The sequence below is a fragment of the Brachionichthys hirsutus genome, chromosome 8, assembly GCF_040956055.1.
Source record: "Brachionichthys hirsutus isolate HB-005 chromosome 8, CSIRO-AGI_Bhir_v1, whole genome shotgun sequence".
Taxonomy (NCBI): domain Eukaryota; kingdom Metazoa; phylum Chordata; class Actinopteri; order Lophiiformes; family Brachionichthyidae; genus Brachionichthys; species Brachionichthys hirsutus.
The window spans coordinates 92,955-114,687 of NC_090904.1; the positions used below are offsets into that span (position 1 = coordinate 92,955).

The window sequence follows — 21,733 nt, forward strand, 5'->3', positions numbered from 1 at the left end:
GTATTAAGCAGCGCATAACGTTCATATTACCGGTGTGTCAAGCAGCGCATAACGTTCATATTACCGGTGTATTAAGCAGCGCATAACGTTCATATTACCGGTGTATCAAGCGGCGCATAACGTTCATATTACCGGTGTATTAAGCAGCGCATAACGTTCATATTACCGGTGTATCAAGCAGCGCATAACGTTCATATTACCGGTGTATCAAGCAGCGCATAACGTTCATATTACCGGTGTATCAAGCGGCGCATAACGTTCATATTACCGGTGTATTAAGCGGCGCATAACGTTCATATTACCGGTGTATTAAGCAGCGCATAACGTTCATATTACCGGTGTATTAAGCAGCGCATAATTCTCTACCGTCATCCACGTCTGCTGCCCCCCCGGACCCTCCACTGCAGCCCGGCATGGTGCAGCTTTCTCTCGGGGGCTGCTGAGACGATGTCCTGGCTAGCTAGAAGGCTAGCTGGAGGGCTAGCTGCTAATGTCGCTAATCAGCGCTACTCACCGTGTGGCTGGGCCGTGGAGGATGCTCTCCGTGTCCGTGTCCGTGTCCGCGTCCGCGTCTCTGCTTCAGGAACGGAGACGATCCCACGCCCACGGGACGCGGTGTAAAACCCACGGTGGTTCTGATCGCGACGCTCCGAACGACATCGGCTCGAGTCCCGGTGTGTTTAAAGAGGGGACGGCATTTAATCACACTTACTTAAATAGGCATCATGTTGCGCAACGTGTGATCAATACCTTTTTTGACACTATTAAAGTAAAATTAATGAAAACAAATGATCGCCATCGAAGCGCACCCCCCTTTGAATTTAACGCTTTATCCAAATTCCAGCAACACGAAATGGCTGCAAAAGCGCGTCTAATACGAGACACTCGGCTTCAAAGGGTTTTAATATAAATAATAATTATGTAAAGGCTGTTGTGATAAGGGAAATAAATAAAGGTTCTCCATACCAAAGAGTGCCCTGTGAGTGTTTTACAGTTTAAACCGTTATTACCTTTAATCAAACTGCTACTAACGATTATATGGATTAACCTGCAGTTATTTTCCCCACTGATTGATAAAACTCAGGAAACTGATAACTGCCATCACAGCCACCAACAATTCAGTGACACTTCCATAACGCTTTTCTGGTTCAACCAATAATCCAAATATTTTTAAAATAAAGAAATCCTACACAATTAAAAGAAACAAAGTGACTTAATCGAAGGCCCATTGCGTTCACAGCACGGTACATCTTTATTGGTACAGAAACCAGCCTGAGACGAGCAGGTAACGCTGGCTCACCTGCAAATCTGAAGGGGCTGATTTACAATGACACCAACTCAATGAGACAACAACTTTGAAGACCTAACAGCTGAATGGATTTAGTTCATGCACGACATCAAAAATAGTATTTCTGGTACATTTGTCGTCACACAAGGACACATCCGATCTCAAATGTTTAACAGACACTGAGCTCGAAAAAAACAAGAGAAGTCACATAACATCTAGAGTCGAGGACGCGTTAAGCAGTTTACTCTCGATTCGAGCGTACCAGCAACTCAAGTAGAGCATTCATCAATAAAAAGGTTACGCCATCTTAGAACTATAAGGCTTACATCACTTATTTGTTCTGTAGACTGACAGACATCAATTGCTTTTTTCACTCATATCAAAAATAGGCCAATAGGAGGGAGGATATATATCTCAGACGATCTTCGACGACTGGCACAAACATCTCACAGCGTTAGAGACACACGAGCACTCGGCTGGGGAGGTTAGGAGAAGCAAATATCCCAGGAGCTAGTTATCTTGCAACACTACCGCCACTGAGAATGCGCCATCACTGCAGATCCAAATGCGTCGCCTTGCTTTAACACGCTTGTCCCAGTGAAGACATCAAGAGGCACAGAAAACTGAGTGCGCTGAAATACCGCCTACATTAAGAGTGGAAACATGGAGGCCCAGTGATTACTGCCGACTCCAAGTAGTACACGCCAGCAGAGATACTGCACGGGATACTGCTCCGCAGGCAGTAAATGATGGACGACTGGTCATCTCCTTCATTGCAGACCAAGCAGAGAAGAATCAGACGCAGCCCAAACATGCTTGGATGCGATCAGATCCGAGTTATTTAAATTGGTCCATGTGAAGTTTAAATCCATCTTGAATGGGTTGCATGATTTATGAAGGACAAATACGTTACTACATGTATAAATAAATAAAACACTGCAGTCATTATCAGGAAGATTAAGTTGAAGCACTTTAAGGATCCACAAAGGGAAACCGGATCTGCAAAGCTAGCCTCGTTCAAAATGCTGCCAGAGGATTCGACTGGTGCCATTTGGTGCAGCTTCACCGCCGTGCAGCTTCACCGCCGTGCAGCTTCACCGCCGTGCAGCTTCACCGCCGTGCAGCTTCACCGCCGTGCAGCCTCACCGCCGTGCAGCTTCACCGCCGTGCAGCTTCACCGCCGTGCAGCTTCACCGCCGTGCAGCCTCACCGCCGTGCAGCTTCAGCCTCACGGCCGTGCAGCTTCAGCCTCACGGCCGTGCAGCCTCACCGCCGTGCAGCTTCAGCCTCACCGCCGTGCAGCTTCAGCCTCACGGCCGTGCAGCCTCACCGCCGTGCAGCCTCACCGCCGTGCAGCCTCACCGCCGTGCAGCCTCACCGCCGTGCAGCTTCAGCCTCACCGCCGTGCAGCTTCAGCCTCACGGCCGTGCAGCCTCACCGCCGTGCAGCTTCACCGCCGTGCAGCTTCACCGCCGTGCAGCTTCACCGCCGTGCAGCTTCACCGCCGTGCAGCTTCAGCCTCACGGCCGTGCAGCCTCACCGCCGTGCAGCTTCACCGCCGTGCAGCTTCACCGCCGTGCAGCTTCAGCTTCACCGCCGTGCAGCTTCACCGCCGTGCAGCCTCACCGCCGTGCATCCTCACCGCCGTGCAGCTTCACCGCCGTGCAGCCTCACCGCCGTGCAGCCTCACCGCCGTGCAGCCTCACCGCCGTGCAGCTTCAGCCTCACCGCCGTGCAGCTTCACCGCCGTGCAGCCTCACGGCCGTGCATCCTCACCGCCGTGCAGCTTCAGCCTCACCGCCAGTAAAGCAATAACTGAACAGGTCTGACTTTAGGATTCACTCACTCCGAATTTTGTTTTGCAAGATTTTTCTGGCAATGTTTACCTCAAAGATTTTACAACTGATTCCATTCAAGTAAATAAATGTTATAAGGTGGAAAATATTAAGAGTATAAAGAACGTTTGATTCCACCGGGTCCGGTGTGACGTTAGCTTCATACCACCGGTGACCTGCTCATTTTGTTGACTTGGTAACGTTACATTGTGTAAGTGTATTTTTAGTTGTATACAAACAGGATGAAACACTGCATTGATCCGTGCAGCCTGCTGCAGCACGTGTGGTGGGATCACGACCAGCAGGTGCTGCCGTTTGGACATTCTGCGGACGAGCGCAGCGACACGAAGGCGTTGCAGTACTTCAGTACTCGCATGACAAATATCCTAACAATGAACGGAATGCGAGTCACAAACAGGCAATGAAGATGGATGTAAAAGCACAACATTGCAACACAACAGCCCATCAATTATAAATTAACATATCCATTAATGAAACAGAGGCCGTCTTCATGACATAAACGTGAACGATGAGTGCCTGTATTATTTATAAAGATCGTTTAGCTCTCCAGTGGCAGTCACTCATAAAATACTTTTTTAAGGCGTTAGAGACTAAACTTCCAAGTATTCCGTTTTATAATGGTTTTTGTCTTGATAACCTCGGCTCTCTACCCTCGACTAGTTCTACAATTTTAACAAACTATATATTAAAGTAATATTATAAAAGGTCATTTATCCAAACACCATAGATGATATTATTTTTAAGATGTAGACAGATTTCAGTTATTGTGACGAACAAACTTAGTTTGGTTATATAATTGCGTTTACACCATCTGTCCTTAAAGTTAGTCGGGTTTTGATTGTAAACTAAACAGACCGTTTCTCTCATGACAGCATGAAACCGTTTCTCTCATGACAGCATGAACACCGGCCGCTTCACCTTTGGGAGTTCATGAGCAAGTTGAGACCAGATCGACATTGGTTTATCGTGTTTGCAATAAAATAAATGGCTGCATGTAAATACATTTGAGGAATATTCATTTACGACCGCAGGCTTTTTGTTTCTGAATATTGATCCAACGGATTGACGGCTGAAGCAGCTCCGTCCATGAAAGTGCCAGTGAGATGAACCACGAGAGGAACCGAAGGGAACCGGGGAGGTGGCGTTGCTACCAGCCTGCACTATCCCAGGCCTCCTCAGCAGTTTTCGTGGGACTCTTCTTCGTCTTACCATCTGCACTGTCCCAGTTGTTATCCCAGGCTTCCCAGCTCTCCGTGCTGTGTTTGTTGTTGGATGCTGCTTCGGAGCCCCAATTGTCCCAACTGTCAGAGCTCTTCTTTGCAGAATTATCAGCCATGGTCCAGCTGTCACTGCTGGGTGATTTCTTGGCCTTTAAGGAGCTATTGCTGCCAAAGGTTTCCCAGAAGTCTTTAGTGACAGGGTGGCCAGAACCTCCCTGATATCCCTCAGTGGCATCCATGTTCTGGTAGCTCTCTCCAACCGATCTGAAGGCAGCCAAAACAAGAGGAAATGCTTGAATGTTGCATAATATAAAAGCACACAATGCAAGATTTTACATAGTGTGATTATTATTATTATTTTACTATTACCCATCTTCTGGCTGTCCCGTGAACAGATTAGTCAGTTTTGCTCCAGCCCCCTGGACCTAAAGAACAGAGCCCACTTCAGCACCAATATAGTTATTACTTCAAGTGTTCAATATCAACACTTTGTAGGTAACAAATGGCCACAGCCTAAGGTTTTACTTAAACAGAATCATTAATAACAAAAACATTAAAAGAAATGTTAAAAAGTTGTGACTTTTATTTCCCGAGTTCATGATGAACGTGAGGGTTTGACTACCGAGTTACTCACCACCAGATTAACAACGGCAGCAAGCCAGATGAGAGATTACATCAAATTAGTAACGCTCAAACATTCATGATCACGGCAGAACCAGCCTCCGTTGGGAACCACAGTCACAATGTTTTCACATCGGCACCAAGGCCCGATGGGCCTCGGATACGAGGTGGATCCGAGCTGCTGTTCCTCGCTCCGGAGGCTGGCTCTGCATCGCAGCGAGGCAGGCGTCTGCCCAGCTTACCTTATTTGCTAGCCCAGTCATGCCGATAGCCATTTCATCTAGTAATTTGCCTTCTTTCACCTGGATGAGCCAAATTATCATTAACAAATAGCAACAATACATTTGTTAAATCGAACACGAGTCTCAACTAAGAAAAGTGATTTGCGATTTGTTAGGGCATTAAAAATCAACACCATTTAGGCTAAGCGTAAGAAACGGACTATTCACTCAAAGAAAAGCACCCAAAGACAAAGCAGACATTTCACCCCAAGTCAGCAATGCCAAGCGTCCATTAGAAGACAAAAACATCGTCTTTAAAAGTCTCGTCTCTCTCTGGCTTTGCATGAACCTAAAGTAGGAACGGAAGCGATGCAGGGATGGCGCCAGTTTAAACAAAGCTTATTTTCATGCAGAGACTCACATCAAAGCAAAGCCAGCGAGCAAACGATTTTGTTCAAGAGCTCCATGTTGTGCCGTTTAATGTTGAAGGAAACTTAAACTTAAAAGGATCAAGGCTGTGCTGAACTAGATCTTATGATGCACCACTATCTTTGTACTTTACATTGATGCCAATATATAAAATATTAAATGTAAAGAAAAAAGGGGTGTGGTGTCACAACTTTCATTTTGAGCACATTCATTACCTTACCAATGTGACGCTAAGAAAATAAGACTAAACTTTAATGCATTGAACAAACGCTAGCAAACATTCGAGTATACTTTAGTCTTGAACAGTGCTGAGCGTTTACACTCCAGAACAAACCCCCCCCAGCTCCTCGACTCTGCACACCCCAGCGCCGTCATGAACTGGGAGAAGGGCTTTCTATTCGTCTTTGAAACCACTGCTTTTGTCGTTTAATATGAAGTTGGCATAAAGCACAAACTGACAGACACGCAGAGCAGGAAATAGCACATTCACATCTGAAGCTGGGTTTTTTCTCTTTCTTCTCAAGCACACTTTCCCACCACCGCACCAACAACTTCAAGCATCAGTGGTACCTTTTCTTGGGTAGGCTTGATAACATTCTCATTTATTGTCTGTCCTAACTCTGTGGCCTAGTTGGAAGTCAGAGAGGAGAATTCACTTGAGCAGTTTAACATTCACAGCAGAGTAAGACGCTGAACTGCTGCCTCTGCAGCCATCATTCCCACACCGACACTGGACAAGCAGCAGAGGGTGCAATGGTTCAAACAGACGTCGGTGTTAAACAAAAAGCATCTTCATTCACCTTTTAAATGATACAGGGGAAGTATCGCTGCGACCATTACACCTTAATTACAACAGTCAAAATAAAAACTGCCATGCATGAACGCCGTTAAAGCACCAAGACGGGCATCATGCATCCTCGTACATCCAAGCAGCGAGAGGACATTCACCATTTGCTTTTTAAAATACTGGGAAAATAAATACAAAACTGAATCAAAGAAGATAACTCGTGAGTATCTTAAAATTACAGACAAAGAAATAAATCAATTAAAAAATGACATGGAAAAATTGCCATGCACCTATGAGCTGCTTTACCGGTTCTGGGGGCACTTTATAGCCCTTTAACTACATCCAGCGAAGGCAAAGGAATATTAAGTTTACAGATTACATTATATGTTAAGACCAAGAAAAAGGTCAATGTGATCAGAACAGACAAAAGCTTCTGTTAGCAGTACCGACATCAGTCTTACCTTTAAAGTCGCTTGGCTTGCTAGTTTAGTTGTCTGGATGTGTGGAGAGAGAGAGAGAGAAAAAAAGAGTAACATATTAACTGATTCTCATTTTACTAAAATGTTTTATTAAACACATATTTGTAGCAGCATTCATTGCATAAACACACTTACATTATCTTTAGCAATAGATGCAAACTTGCTAGCTCCAACTGTGAAACTGTTCCAACCCTGCAAAAAACAACAACAATGAAATAAGCCATACAAAAAAGCAATACAAAGTAAAAATACTCATATTTTAATCAATATATATAAAGTGTGGCATACCGAATAAATCGAAGACATTGCATTGTTCATGAAGTCGTCTTCTTTCTTCTCCGGAGTCACCGTGTTGCCAAAGCCAACATACCGATTGTCCTGATTGCCACTGTAACCCCCACCACTGCAAAAAGAAGAGAGAGAAGCCCACCTCGTTGAGAGGGAAACACAGAAGGATGCATAATAGAGAAACGTATTATGCCCCCACCTCTGATACGAGTTAACATCGTCACTCAGCCACTCTTCAAAAGCTTCGTCGGTAGATCTGGCCGAGTTCGGTCCAGGTCCTCCAGGGCTATGAAAGAGAAAGGAGAACTTATGGCTTTAAAACCTCCCCTTGTCTGACATCGCACTGGGCACGGGCAGATGAAACATTTCCTCCACTTTTACCGATGAGAGGATGAAAGGCTGCTCTTGGGTTGAGGCGATGTCCAGTTTCTGGCAGGGGATGTCTCAATGGACCACTCCTTACCTTCTGCTAAAGTTGCAACCTGTCAAATAGAGTCAGAAGAGACCGGGTGAGCTTAGTGAACAGATCACAACCAGAAAGCTTCTCATTTTCAAATGTATTTATACAGTACACGCATGTCAAACTAGGAATTCAAAGCCAAGTTTAAACGTTGGTCCATATCACATCCACGCATTACCTTGGTTTACCAATCAAATCTAATGAACTGACAAACGATATTAACTTATAACGTAGGTCATGGTGGAACGAATATAACAGCTCCGTCTGCGCAGGTTCCGTCATCCAGGTCGACGAGACGTGAAACCACCCTTAAGCAACCAAGTCTGTTTTCTTGAATGGAACATCAGTCTTCATCTTGCAGGAGAACTGCAAATGACTTAACAGAACATTGCGTCTCTGTCTCACCTTGTCTCTAAAGAGAGCAGCAGCTCTGCTGTTGTACTTCTGCTGTAAAGTCCACGTGGCATCATAATCATCTTGGAGTTCAAGAAAAAGGCGGAACTTTCCATTTCCCCCGGCTTTCATCTTTTCAAGCTCAATGTCCTTCCACTTGTCCATGGTGACAGAGCGCACAAAACTGTAGCGAGGACACGAGAATGTTAAGTCACAGTGCCACAGTAACCCACACAAAAACATCAAGCCAAAATCCCATTCCCCCGTTCCTACCTGAGATGAACTCCCAGGCCTCGGTGCTTGCCCGAACACTCAAGACAAATCCAGATTCCATAGGTGACACTAACCCACTGAGGATTAAACGCACCACACTCAAAACACAGCTGAAAGAAGAACAGGAGACCCGACAATTATCAGCCAAAAAACCTGAAGATTTAAGGTTCACTCTCTAGAAAGAAGAAAAATATGCCTCAAGTCAAGGCTGGAGGTAGTTCATGTAGCCCAGCAACGATTCACATATATCCAAATCACCACGACAACCTGGTGCTACACACACGATGCCGTCACCCACAATGTGAGCCACAAATAGATCGCCATGAAGACTTACATTATTTTCATCTTGGGTTCTCACTTCCTTCAGAACTCTCCGGGTCCTTGGACTCGCCATCTTGAACCACTCTGAAAGAAAAACATGAATCTTCTTAAAAACTATAGTATAATCTAGTGTACAGTACTGTATTCTTAGTATTAAGTCTGAAATATTTTATGATGGAGTTTAGAAATAGGTGATCAAATACAGGTGAAAACTGCCACCATTAGTTATATAATTGCCAGTTAAACAGCCAATCAATCAATCATGAATGATCACTACTTGGTCATCAGTCGGTGCCACACAGAACTGCAGTCGTGTCGCCGCTCATAGACGCGCACAAGAGATGTTACGCTCATTAGCATTTACGTTACATGTGTACGCCATTACGTTAACTGAACACTTTCTGCTACGGGCCGTGATTTAACGCCGATCCCAAGCTGGACATCGTTCAAACAAAAGCGAATTGACGTGAAATGCTAACGCTAGCTGTGGACTAGCTCAACAATCCGTTACCTGTTTGTGATTGGAGGAGAAACGCGCGACTTCCGGCGGGTTTAGGCGCCACGAAAAGATTTGTTCTGCGACGGAGGCTCGATAAACACGGGACCGGCACAAGACGCGAGCGACAGGGAGGAGAATTAAAACGACGACGCGGCGACGCCGGTAGCCATCTTCCTGTTTGCCTACGCTGGCAGTGCAAAGCATTCTGGGAGTTATTCTGATCTTCTTCTTCTTCTTCTTCTTCTTCTTCTTCTTCTTTCAATGTTTTTTTGTCTTTGCTCCCTCGAATGCTTCGGAGGGTAAAGTACGGAATTTACGAAAATTAAAGCTTGAAGCTTAAACCGGAAACGGCCAGAGAGCGTTGTCACTAAAAACTAGTTAAAATTCTGTAACTATTGTTTATCAAAGGTGTATCGCTGGTTTAATTGTGTCAAAAAAGGTTTAATTGCACGTTAAACTTTCACGTAAGAAAGAAAGAAAGAACACTCTTCAAATGTGCATTGAATAATTTTAACCTCACATGAATGTGATGAGTTAGAACTGAGAATTTAAATACGGTCAGAAATGGGCTAATCAAATGTTTCCACCAAAACGAGACAAGCTCCAGAAATGCATTGAACATTGTCTTCTTCAGTCCAGTCATTGATACAGACAGATTACATTCAAATGATTATTATTACAATAGCAGGACATGTGTTGAGTTTAATGTCCCGACTGCAACCTCGCCAATTCCTGCTGAGTAATGAGAAACCCTCGTCACCCCCCTAAAATGGGGCCTACAGGTGAATGTTGGGGCTGAAACTCCAGCAGAAACATGAACGTGAAGCAGCAGGGGCATTGGCAGTTTGTCTGCTGCTCAGGTAAACAGCCGGGGAGGGGAGAAAGGATTTGACTGCCTGAACCAGTTCACAAGCTTCGCTCTATTTGATCATTAATAAACATAAACTGAACGACAAACAACAAAGAGTGACATCGTGCTGACACAATGGCCTTCGGGGGCATTTTAGCACGAATGAGGCTTCCTCACAGATGGTTAGCATACTCCTGTTCGCCCACTGAAGGGACAATGACTTTGCTGCGCTGAGTTTGCACAGACGCGTACAGATCAGACATGGGGGGGACGTCCTCTGTGCTGTCCTCGGCGTCCGGCGGTGACTCTGGCAGCTTCGCTAACTGAAACACGTCTGAGTACTGTGTCTGTGGAGAGCTGTGGACAGACTGCAGCCTGGGAGCCTTCAGGGTCAGGTTGGCATAGCAGTCCTGGTTGGGCTGGAAATAATGATCGTCAAGCATCATAGATTATACATGCATGACGGTGAACCTTAAAGCATGCGTGTGTGTGTGTGTAGCATCTGAACATATTTCAGTGGTAGAACGGTGTGCCCTGGGGAGGGGGACGGGGGATTAGGAGGCTTTTAATATGATGGTATAAGATCCAGAACTCCCACTATAAGAAAATCATTGGTCATAAATATGTGCTAAACACTGCAAACATGCACTCGGATTGCTTTGTAGTTTTTTCCTTTCATGAGTAATGGTGGAACTTGTGAGGATCTGTAAAGACTCTACCTGCGAGTCAGAATCGACTCCTGAGGCTGGTGGAGGATCCGTGGCGGTAAACGAAGGCATGCCTGTGGAGAACAACATGCCTGAAAGGAGACACGGATGAAAGCACAGAGCAAAACACAAGCAGAAATCACCTACTTGTCTGCATATAGCTTAGGTTTCCATAAATAGGGTTTTCTTCCATTCGCCTCAGGCTCTGTCTTTAATTGGACAGTGATTAAAAATATGAATTAATTTTAAAATTATTTTTCCTTTAATTTGATCCGTAAATATGTAGATTACGTGCCTTTGTCTGTCCTTTGACTGGCATGTCCCTTTTTCTGTTAAGAAAATCAGCATCAGGTGGAGAAAGTGAACGTTGCCACAACACTTTTAAAATCATTTATTTACCTGAGCATCTTGACACGCCCCAATAAATATTCCAAGATAGTGAGATGACCAGCAGTGTGCAAGTAACCCCGAAAAGCACCTGCATAGGAAATGGATCGCATGAACTGCTCCTGACTAAAGGAAAAATAAGTCAATTAGTACATCAAAACAGAAACAGAGCCAATCACAACGCAGAAGAGTTTGTGTGTATTTTTGTTTTATGATACGAGGGCTGAGTACTGACTCAGTGACCTCACTGACGCTTGCTCCAGTGGACCAGCTCAGCTGTCTGCAGCAGAACTTGTGGTTTCACTGAAATACTATTTGATAAGTCTCATTAAAGCATTCAGGAGTCAAAGCCAAACAATGCTACGAGGATATATTCTCATCAGAGTACAGGTACAGGATCGCTGGGGAATTGGCTCATTATCAACTTATATAGGAAGCATCATGCATCATACTCTCCATACACTGCATGCACTGTGTGTGTGTGTGTGCGCGCGTGCGCACTCAGAGGAACCTCACAACCAACCCTTTTGCTATTTTGCTGTAAATCAAACATGATTTGCACCAGTCTGTTGTCTCTGTTGTAACAGTGTCGTCTACTGAAGCGGTTTAATGAATTATACACAACATGTATTTAAATGTCCGGCCTGCTCCAGTTCACAGAGACGTTTGCAACAAATATCAAAGGTCTAAAGCCTAAACTCTCGCAGCACTCACAGCACGTATTGTACCTGATCCGCATTCAACCAACAAATGCACAAACCTTAAATCGCTTTCATATTAAACAAAGTGTGGGGAAAATGTGTTGCTATCATTGATCACAAATATTAAACGTGTCAAAGATTTGAGAGACAAATCTCACATTTGGATCATATTTGAACTTCTATGTATATTTATCTTGGGTCAGTACTTACCATCCGCGTGCATGTTGGTGGTCGGCGTGGCAGAGAAGCTCTAACCAGGGCGAATGCTCTCGGGTTGCTTCTTATTGCTACAAGGCGACGGCAACGGCTCAGAAAATGAGATGCAACGCATCAGAAGAATTTGTTCACTCGTTACAGGATGTGTGCTTTTGCAGAAAACCACAAACCTTTCTAGACTCAGGATTCATCAAGAGAGGGGCGCAAGTGAGAATGTAAAGTTGTTGTTTTGATGTTCAAATATGTTACAGAGAGTTGAGTTTATTCTCAACTTTCCTCTGCCCAAGAAGAGCATGAAAAAAGTCTGAACCTGAAAAATAAGGAGGACGTGAGCTGTCAGATAATCGTAGTGGCGTGAAAGGGAGCTCAAACATTAGGAGCTAAAATATAAAGTTTCACGCTGGAACTGTGCAAAGCTCGACTCTGGAAATACTCAATCATAGTACAAGTACCTCTCAGTGCGAGGCTACCATCGTGCAGCACGGTAAACTCTGTGCTGTGAGTCCTGAAGCACAGTAATAAAAATAAAAAATAACAGCAATTAAAAATGCAATAAAGTCTTGAAATGGTTTATTTGCAGTTATTACCTGATTGGTGTTTTCTCTACAACGATGCAAAGTAGTATAACAACGATGCAAAGTAGTATAACAATGATGCAAAGTAGTATAACAACGATGCAAAGTAGTATAACAACGATGCAAAGTATTATAACAACGATGCAAAGTAGTATAACAACGATGCAAAGTAGTATAACAACGATGCAAAGTATTATAACAACGATGCAAAGTAGTATAACAATGATGCAAAGTAGTATAACAACGATGCAAAGTAGTATAACAATGATGCAAAGTAGTATAACAATGATGCAAAGTAGTATAACAACGATGCAAAGTAGTATAACAACGATGCAAAGACTACTAAACAAGAAGACAATTAGTTACCATTAAAAGTAAAACATCTTTCTCTCACTTACTGTTAATGTAACAGGGTTGTTATGGCCACCGGTTACATTAACATAGTTAGTTAGTTAGTTAGTTAGTTAGTTATAAATGTGCTTCACACAAAACGATCTTCATCTTTACTCGAGCAAAACACAATAAATAAATAACATTTTGATGTAAAGTGTCCCCGAGTGCAGCACTTTAAGCAGCCGGCCCGCCCCCGGACGGGGCTCGGCTCCTCCCCCTTTCCTTTCTCGTCCTGAACGCTGTTTTTGCGGACTCCAGAGCTCCGCTCCGGTAAAATGCTGCGTTCCGGCTCCAAACTGCTGCTCCTCTTCCTCCTGACCTTCCGCTGCGGCCTGGTGGCGATCGGTGAGTCTCCTTTAAAGGTTTATGTCGCAGAACCGGTGGAACCGGTGGAACCAGTAGAACCAGTAGAACCAGTAGAACCAGTGATCCCAGGTCTGCCGCCTCGCGTGCGTTGACGTGGCACAATCATAGCGCGTTACCGGGGCCGTTACAGGCTGACCTGATCGGGTCGATCGATCATAGTGGCGTGCAGGCTGACCTGATCGGGTCGATCGATCATAGTGGCGTGCAGGCTGACCTGATCGGGTCGATCGATCATAGTGGCGTGCAGGCTGACCTGATCGGGTCGATCGATCATAGTGGCGTGCAGGCTGACCTGATCGGGTCGATCGATCATAGTGGCGTGCAGGCTGACCTGATCGGGTCGATCGATCATAGTGGCGTGCAGGCTGACCTGATCGGGTCGATCGATCATAGTGGCGTGCAGGCTGACCTGATCGGGTCGATCGATCATAGTGGCGTGCAGGCTGACCTGATCGGGTCGATCGATCATAGTGGCGTGCAGGCTGACCTGATCGGGTCGATCGATCATAGTGGCGTGCAGGCTGACCTGATCGGGTCGATCGATCATAGTGGCGTGCAGGCTGACCTGATCGGGTCGATCGATCATAGTGGCGTGCAGGCTGACCTGATCGGGTCGATCGATCATAGTGGCGTGCAGGCTGACCTGATCGGGTCGATCGATCATAGTGGCGTGCAGGCTGACCTGATCGGGTCGATCGATCATAGTGGCGTGCAGGCTGACCTGATCGGGTCGATCGATCATAGTGGCGTGCAGGCTGACCTGATCGGGTCGATCGATCATAGTGGCGTGCAGGCTGACCTGATCGGGTCGATCGATCATAGTGGCGTGCAGGCTGACCTGATCGGGTCGATCGATCATAGTGGCGTGCAGGCTGACCTGATCGGGTCGATCGATCATAGTGGCGTGCAGGCTGACCTGATCGGGTCGATCGATCATAGTGGCGTGCAGGCTGACCTGATCGGGTCGATCGATCATAGTGGCGTGCAGGCTGACCTGATCGGGTCGATCGATCATAGTGGCGTGCAGGCTGACCTGATCGGGTCGATCGATCATAGTGGCGTGCAGGCTGACCTGATCGGGTCGATCGATCATAGTGGCGTGCAGGCTGACCTGATCGGGTTGATTGATGTTTGATCCTGCATTCAAATACTTCACTCAGTGATTGGTGAGTATTTTTGTGCGTACTGGAGGAACCAAAACGCCGCGGCTACATAACCGATGTGTCCTAAACCACGCAGACCCTGACTCTGCTGAGGATGCAGATGCTGCAGTAGACGAAGAGGAGGAAGATGATGAAGATGAGCTGCTTGTTGAGGAAGATCAGATACAACCAACGGTATGTGTGCTTTTGTCGTGGAGCAGGAAGTGGATTTCCATGCAGTAACGACGTCATTGCTCCTCAGGAGGGCGATGAAGATGATAAAATGTTAACGTCTCACCCTGAAGCCGACACGACCATCATCTTCCTCACTGGAGAAGGTCGGTGGTCCGTGCTCTGATGGTGCGTCTTTGTCGTGCTGATATTTGTGTCATTAATAATCGTAGAGTTTCCAGCCAATGAGATTGTGCGCCTCCTGGTGGGCTTCACCAATAAGGGCAGTGAGGACTTCACCGTCCGGTCGTTGGAGGCTTCCTTCCGTTACCCCCAAGACTTCCAGTTCTACATTCAGAACGTAGGTTGGGCTCCCCGCCCCGCCCCGCCCCGCCCCGCCCCGCCCCGCCCAGCCCCGCCCACATCCCTCTGTGTGTGTCTGTGTAGTTCACAGCGTCGCCTCTGAACACTCGAGTGCAGCCCGAGGCTCAGGCCTCCTTCGACTACTCCTTCATCCCAGCTCAGCCAATGGCAGGCCGTCCCTTCGGCCTCGTCATCCTCCTCAACTACCTCGATGCTGAGGTAGGGGGTTACTCGTGATTGTCTCTTCCTGCTGACCTTTGACTCTCCTCTCTTATCTATATCTATGTTGTGACCCTGCTCCAGGGCAGCATGTTCCAGGCTGCCGTTTATAACCAGACGGTGACCGTTACCGAGCGGGACGAGGGACTGGACGGAGAAACGTGAGGCCTCACTCAATCAAAGTCAAATGGACCGGAAGCTTTTCAGGCTCCTAAATATTGCTGAGAACCATGAAACGAGTAGCTCCGCCTCCGCCCTATGCAAATCATCTGTTGCCCCCCCATCACGGCGCCACCTACCCCCCAAAACAGATGCAGGAGGTTTATGAAGTAAATTCTGTTGAACAGTTCCTTATTCTAAACATTTCTTCTGCTTTCAAACCACGTGAATCTGCAAGCTTGGAACTACCCCCCCCCCCCCCCCCCACACACACACACACACACACAGTGTGGAAGCTTCAGAAAGTCACGGTACTGATCCATCAGATGATCGGCACCCCCCACAAACAGCTCTTTATATTTATTGGTCATGTGCTTCAGGTTTAAACACATTCTTTGTGACGTCAGAATTTGTTTGTAGCCGTTTCTGGTCAAAGAAAGCCTTTTGTCCCCCCCCCCCCCCCCACGCAGAATGTTCATGTACATCTTCCTGGCTGGGCTGCTGGTCCTCATGCTCTTCGGGATGTACCAGCTCTTGGAGACGAGGACGGTATGTTTGGCTGAATAGATCTTCATCCTTCCCTTTTCTCGTGTAAAGTTTTATAAGTAAACCATGCTGCCTCTCAATTTGTGTTTTGCAGAAAAAGAGACTCCCGGTAAAAATAGAGAAGGGCACGGGGGGGGGGGTGAATGACGTGGACATCAGCTGGATTCCTCAGGAGACCCTCAATGTCATGAGTGCGTTCCCCTTTGACCTTTGACCCCTTCATAGTCATATAACAGCAAAGCGGCCTTTGACCCCTTCATAGTCATATAACAGCAAAGCGGCCTTTGACCCCTTCATAGTCATATAACAGCAAAGCGGCCTTTGACCCCTTCATAGTCATATAACAGCAAAGCGGCCTCTGACCCCTTCATAGTCATATAACAGCAAAGCGGCCTTTGACCCCTTCATAGTCATATAACAGCAAAGCGGCCTTTGACCCCTTTATAGTCATATAACAGCAAAGCGGCCTTTGACCCCTTCATAGTCATATAACAGCAAAGCGGCCTTTGACCCCTTCATAGTCATATAACAGCAAAGCGGCCTTTGACCCCTTCATAGTCATATAACAGCAAAGCGGCCTCTGACCCCTTCATAGTCATATAACAGCAAAGCGGCCTTTGACCCCTTTATAGTCATATAACAGCAAAGCGGCCTCTGACCCCTTCATAGTCATATAACAGCAAAGCGGCCTTTGACCCCTTCATAGTCATATAACAGCAAAGCGGCCTCTGACCCCTTCATAGTCATATAACAGCAAGGCGGCCTCTGAGGGGCCATTTTAGTCTTCATGTTCATATCTGACCTTCATCCTCTCTTACAGACAAGGCCTCCCCTAAAGCGTCGCCAAGGAAACGGGCCAACAGGGCAGCTGGCGTAGACCAATAAATCTGTCTCCATCATTACTGAACCATTGATCAACACAGTGTGTGTGTGTGTGTGTGTGTGTGTAGGTGTGTGTGTGGCAATTGATAAAGGGGATACCAATAAGTCATTAATAAAAAAGAGACCAATGAAAGCCAGACATCGACTCTCCTCCCATATTTGTGCCGAGGTGATGCCTGAGTGAAAAGACATTTCATTGGGAGGTTTGCTACCTGACTATTGATCTGTTGATCTGTTTAACCCCCCCCCCCCCCCCCTTGCCTTAGTAGTAGTATTACCGGTCATGCTAAAACAGGTAAATGTACCTCGTTCGTCTTATTAGAGGATTTACAACAACAATAAAAGCATGAACAGAGTGTACAGTATATCGGGAGGGAGTCCGTCCAGACACGGGGATTGGAACCCAGGACCTCCTGGTGTGATGTCATTGTGCTGCTCGTTTGCTCGTTTGCTCGTAACACTTGTTATAAACTACATTTACATGTTTTTATACAATGAAGTGCAGTGAATTAAAGGAAAGTGAGGCAGTAGTATTCCACTAAGAACTGGAAGTAACAGCCAAAAGCACCGAGAGCACAGACCTCCCCCAAGCAGCTCGTTCCCCTCCGAACTGGGTCTACACCGTCCACACGGTGATCTGGATCAGCACCAGAGAGCACAGACCTCCCCCAAGCAGCTCGTTCCCCTCCGAACTGGGTCTACACCGTCCACACGGTGATCTGGATCAGCACCAGAGAGCACAGACCTCCCCCAAGCAGCTCGTTCCCCTCCGAACTGGGTCTACACCGTCCACACGGTGATCTGGATCAGCACCAGAGAGCACAGACCTCCCCCAAGCAGCTCGTTCCCCTCCGAACTGGGTCTACACCGTCCACACGGTGATCTGGATCAGCACCAGAGGGCACAGACCTCCCCCAAGCAGCTCGTTCCCCTCCGAACTGGGTCTACACCGTCCACACGGTGATCTGGATCAGCACCAGAAGGTTCTAGATGGTTCTTGCTATCTTCATACACCGCGTTGAAATGATGACAGAGAAGCTGCAGGAGGACTCGGGTGGTCCGGGCTCGACCCCAGGTCCCGGGGGCTCCTGGATGCGCCCCTGCGCGGTTCCTCCTATGGGAGGTGGGATCTATCCGGTGCTGAGGGGGCGGGAGATGAGCTCATCGCACCGTAAGCAGTGAAAGGGAAAGACGGTCCACACGCCGACTCATCACGTGACTCAGCTCCGACCCGTGAACGCTTGAAATGGGATGAAATGGGATCTTCCACGTCGACAAAGCGCGGATGGATTCTTGCGTTTGCATTGGGTAAGACATCTGCCCCCCCCCCGGTACGGACGGTCTGACGGGGAGATGCTCGATTCTTTTTTTAATGCCCCCCCCCCCCCAACTCAATTTGTCTTTTGAACGTTTTATTGATATTTGCTGCAAAAGCGTAATTTGCGTGGTCCTCTATTAAGCTTTGAAGATCTAAAGTATACATTGTAATTTGCAAATAACGCTAAAAATCTAAAGACTACTGCCCCCACGTGGAAGGAATGCACGCCTCCAGCGATGACGGCTGCGAAATCTTAATAATTAACTTTATAATGAGATGGATTTATAAAACAACAAAATCAAACAAAAGATGAATGAAGCGCATTTTTGTGAAACAGTTGTGTGTTTATGATCAGCTGTTACTGGATTGGGGGGGGGCAGCTGTGATTGTATTTCTTTAATATAAAACCAAATTATAAACTCTAATTAGCTATAAAGATGAGCTCTAGAGAATAGTTTCCATAATGTGACATTTTGCACCGTCAGCGTGTCGCCAAATAAAAGTTAGAACAGCTAATTTATGATCCAATATCTGAAATCACGATCCCCCCCCCCTCCCTGCACGTCACACTTCTTCAAAGACTTGTTTTAATCTACATCCAGATTAGGATTATCATCCAGTTCCAGTTTCACATTGACATTAAGAAGCGAATTAAGATAATTAAACGGAACATTGCTGCGATCTCGACCTTTGGAGTAATATTTAAACTACTGTCTGTCTTGCAGTATTCCTGTCCTCACTACTGTCTGTCTTGCAGTATTCCTGTCCTCACTACTGTCTGTCTTGCAGTATTCCTGTCCTCACTACTGTCTGTCTTGCAGTATTCCTGTCCTCACTACTGTCTGTCTTGCAGTATTCCTGTCCTCACTACTGTCTGTCTTGCAGTATTCCTGTCCTCACTACTGTCTGTCTTGCAGTATTCCTGTCCTCACTACTGTCTGTCTTGCAGTATTCCTGTCCTCACTACTGTCTGTCTTGCAGTATTCCTGTCCTCAACCATGTTGGGAGACTCTGCCGATGGGACGTGTGAGAACGTTTACCGGGACTTCTCTGACTGTGTCCTGACGCTGGGGGCGAGCATGGACAACTATCAGGAGAATGTGACCAGCGAGGGGGGGGTGATGGCCGTATGCAGGTGATGATGATGATGATGATGATGATGATGATGATTTCATCAGCCGAAGAAGCTGATTCGATGTATGAAGCAGTGCATGAATGAGTGACGCGTTACAGAGCCTGCCCCCCCCCCCCCCCACAAAGGGAGGGCAGAGAAATGCATCGTGCTACCTGCCCCCCCCCCCCCCCCCCCACAAAGGGAGAGCAGAGAAATGCATCGTGCTACCTGCCCCCCCCCCCCCCCCACAAAGGGAGAGCAGAGAAATGCATCGTGCTACCTGCCCCCCCCCCCCCCCACAAAGGGAGGGCAGAGAAATGCATCGTGCTACCTGCCCCCCCCCCCCCCACAAAGGGAGAGCAGAGAAATGCATCGTGCTACCTGCCCCCCCCCCCCCACAAAGGGAGAGCAGAGAAATGCATCGTGCTACCTGCCCCCCCCCCCCCCCACAAAGGGAGAGCAGAGAAATGCATCGTGCTACCTGCCCCCCCCCCCCCCCCCCCCCCCCCACAAAGGGAGAGCAGAGAAATGCATCGTGCTACCTGCCCCCCCCCCCACAAAGGGAGAGCAGAGAAATGCATCGTGCTACCTGCCCCCCCCCCCCCACAAAGGGAGAGCAGAGAAATGCATCGTACTACCTGCCCAGTAATGAAATCCTCAGTTGTGTTTTTTCGTCGTGACCGAATACACGACAACCTGCAGAAACTAGCCTGCTTAGAATGGCAGGATCGTCGGTGCTACTGTTCCATTCTATGATGCGGTTGCCATGGTTACTAGATCAGGCGATCTCGCTGACTGTCACGCTCTGTTCGCTGCAGCCACTGGGAGACGTTCCACACCTGCGCCCTCACAGCGCTGTCCCACTGCCAGCAGGAAGTGAGCTCCATCTGGGAGACCCTCCGGCAGGACTCCAGGAGGATGACCTTCCAGGGAAGTCTGTTTGACCTTTGCAGCCCCAGCTCCTCCCCAAGCATCAGAGCCCCCCTCGCTGCCCTCACCCTGCCGGTGGTGGGCATGCTGATCATGGGTGGACGGGACTGAGAGGTCGGGGTCAGACTGGGAGGTCGGGGTCAGACTGGGAGATCGGGGTCAGACTGGGAGGTCGGGGTGAGACTGGGAGGTCGGGGTGAGACTGGGAGGTCGGGGTCAGACTGGGAGGTCGGGGTCAGACTGGGAGGTCGGGGTCAGACTGGGAGGTCGGGGTGAGACTGGGAGGTCGGGGTGAGACTGGGAGGTCGGGGTCAGACTGGGAGGTCGGGGTGAGACTGGGAGGTCGGGGTCAGACTGGGAGGTCGGGGTGAGACTGGGAGGTCGGGGTGAGACTGGGATATCGGGGTCAGACTGGGAGGTCGGGGTCAGACTGGGAGGTCGGGGTCAGACTGGGAGGTCGGGGTGAGACTGGGAGGTCGGGGTCAGACTGGGAGGTCGGGGTGAGACTGGGAGGTCGGGGTGAGACTGGGAGGTCGGGGTGAGACTGGGAGGTCGGGGTCAGACTGGGAGGTCGGGGTGAGACTGGGAGGTCGGGGTCAGACTGGGAGGTCGGGGTCAGGGGTCAGATCACCTGAGAACAAATTTATAGAAGGGCAAATATTTCAATAAAGAGTATTTTGACATGGAGGTCTGTGACGAGCCGATCAATGTTTGATCCTCCCTCAAGTCAAGAGTAGAAAAGTACATTCCAGCTAATCAGTCCAGATGTGCAAAAGCTAACCCGAACCCGAACCCTACCTGGTGAGGAAGGTTAGCTTAGCTTAGCACGCAGCCAGTATATACATAATTCAACGTTACACCGTAACTTGTTGCGCTAACGTTGTTCAGATTAAAGAGATTAAATATAGAATGTTAATTTGTGATTTTTCCTCCTTTGGACAGAACCAGTTTCCTCATGACTGGTTCACAGTATATTTCTACACATGAATACTACTCTGTATGAAAGCAAACCAGTATGTTCCTTATAAAAAGTTCAAAGCTATTGCTTATAAACATTAAAATATCTTTCACTTCATGATGCAAAGCAAAGGAGCAATCCACCAAAAAAGCAATATCTTAACTTAACTTATGTCAAAGTATAGATCAATACATTTTATAAGCACGCGGTTTACAATCCTGACATTAATCTGACAGATTAATAATCACGCCAAAGGTTGTGAGTGAACAACGTTGGGACGTTCCCCATCTGATAAATAAAACATATTAAAATCGTTCGTCTATATATAGTCAATACATTTCTCTTCATTGAAATGCTGCCTGCAATAGTTACCTGTCCACTAGATGAAACATGAACTAGCAATAGAATCAGCTCCTTTGTGTTTTAGTTTCATTTTGTATACGTATTTATTCTAACACTCATGGTACAAATACGCATTTAACAAATCTGGACGCTTTCCGTTAGTCGTAGCGTTTTACTCACGCATGCAGGATAACGTCTGTGATGAGTACCTCAATGCATCAGCGTCACGAGACACCGTCCCCCCCCCCCCCCCCCCCCA

The 21,733-nt window shown here is 47.3% G+C and overlaps 4 protein-coding genes across 4 annotated transcripts; 2 read left to right on the plus strand and 2 right to left on the minus strand.

The window, feature by feature from the left end:
- Positions 1–4,089: 4,089 nt before the first annotated feature.
- LOC137898578 (ADP-ribosylation factor GTPase-activating protein 1-like) lies at positions 4,090–9,302 on the minus strand. The gene is made up of 13 exons (XM_068742624.1): positions 9,148–9,302; positions 8,650–8,720; positions 8,316–8,425; positions 8,055–8,226; positions 7,571–7,671; positions 7,389–7,475; positions 7,190–7,304; positions 7,037–7,093; positions 6,884–6,916; positions 6,206–6,262; positions 5,228–5,287; positions 4,734–4,789; positions 4,090–4,628 (listed from the first exon to the last, which is right to left on the minus strand). Exons 2-13 carry the CDS (start codon positions 8,707–8,709, stop codon positions 4,292–4,294), a joined length of 1,245 nt encoding a protein of 414 aa, XP_068598725.1. The 5' UTR covers positions 8,710–8,720; positions 9,148–9,302; the 3' UTR covers positions 4,090–4,291.
- Positions 9,303–9,781: 479 nt separating this feature from the next.
- LOC137898935 (signaling threshold-regulating transmembrane adapter 1-like) lies at positions 9,782–12,025 on the minus strand. The gene is made up of 6 exons (XM_068742989.1): positions 11,991–12,025; positions 11,092–11,205; positions 10,988–11,021; positions 10,840–10,901; positions 10,705–10,766; positions 9,782–10,404 (listed from the first exon to the last, which is right to left on the minus strand). The coding sequence occupies exons 1-6, from the start codon at positions 12,001–12,003 to the stop codon at positions 10,159–10,161; spliced, it is 531 nt and encodes a 176-aa protein (XP_068599090.1). The 5' UTR covers positions 12,004–12,025; the 3' UTR covers positions 9,782–10,158.
- A 1,214-nt stretch (positions 12,026–13,239) lies between these two features.
- Positions 13,240–16,915, plus strand: LOC137898656 (translocon-associated protein subunit alpha-like). The gene is made up of 9 exons (XM_068742698.1): positions 13,240–13,315; positions 14,561–14,667; positions 14,735–14,810; positions 14,877–15,004; positions 15,091–15,225; positions 15,310–15,386; positions 15,855–15,933; positions 16,025–16,121; positions 16,751–16,915. The coding sequence occupies exons 1-9, from the start codon at positions 13,240–13,242 to the stop codon at positions 16,813–16,815; spliced, it is 840 nt and encodes a 279-aa protein (XP_068598799.1). The 3' UTR covers positions 16,816–16,915.
- Positions 16,916–18,008: 1,093 nt separating this feature from the next.
- Positions 18,009–20,285, plus strand: LOC137897972 (neuritin-like). Its single transcript, XM_068741968.1, has 3 exons — positions 18,009–18,120; positions 19,112–19,265; positions 20,063–20,285. Exons 1-3 carry the CDS (start codon positions 18,069–18,071, stop codon positions 20,283–20,285), a joined length of 429 nt encoding a protein of 142 aa, XP_068598069.1. The 5' UTR covers positions 18,009–18,068.
- The last annotated feature ends 1,448 nt before the right edge of the window (positions 20,286–21,733 follow it).

Bases quoted from the DNA above. Each gene is read 5' to 3' on its own strand.
- LOC137898578 (XM_068742624.1), bottom strand. From the start codon at position 8,709: ATGGCGAGTCCAAGGACCCGGAGAGTTCTGAAGGAAGTGAGAACCCAA. The intron at 8,227-8,315 runs GTAGGAACGGGG...TCCTCGCTACAG, and splicing joins GGCCTGGGAGTTCATCTCAG to TTTTGTGCGCTCTGTCACCA. The intron at 4,790-5,227 runs GTAAGCTGGGCA...TCTGTTCTTTAG, and splicing joins TGACTGGGCTAGCAAATAAG to GTCCAGGGGGCTGGAGCAAA.
- LOC137898935 (XM_068742989.1), bottom strand. The intron at 10,767-10,839 runs GTAGGTGATTTC...TGTTCTCCACAG, and splicing joins CCTAAGCTATATGCAGACAA to GCATGCCTTCGTTTACCGCC. The intron at 10,405-10,704 runs GTAGAGTCTTTA...CATTATTTCCAG, and splicing joins GAGTCGATTCTGACTCGCAG to CCCAACCAGGACTGCTATGC.
- LOC137898656 (XM_068742698.1), top strand. From the start codon at position 13,240: ATGCTGCGTTCCGGCTCCAAACTGCTGCTCCTCTTCCTCCTGACCTTC. The intron at 13,316-14,560 runs CTCCTTTAAAGG...GATGTGTCCTAA, and splicing joins CCTGGTGGCGATCGGTGAGT to ACCACGCAGACCCTGACTCT. The intron at 15,005-15,090 runs GTAGGTTGGGCT...GTGTCTGTGTAG, and splicing joins TCCAGTTCTACATTCAGAAC to TTCACAGCGTCGCCTCTGAA.
- LOC137897972 (XM_068741968.1), top strand. From the start codon at position 18,069: ATGGGATCTTCCACGTCGACAAAGCGCGGATGGATTCTTGCGTTTGCA. The intron at 18,121-19,111 runs GTAAGACATCTG...TCTGTCTTGCAG, and splicing joins GATTCTTGCGTTTGCATTGG to TATTCCTGTCCTCAACCATG. The intron at 19,266-20,062 runs GTGATGATGATG...TGTTCGCTGCAG, and splicing joins GGGGTGATGGCCGTATGCAG to CCACTGGGAGACGTTCCACA.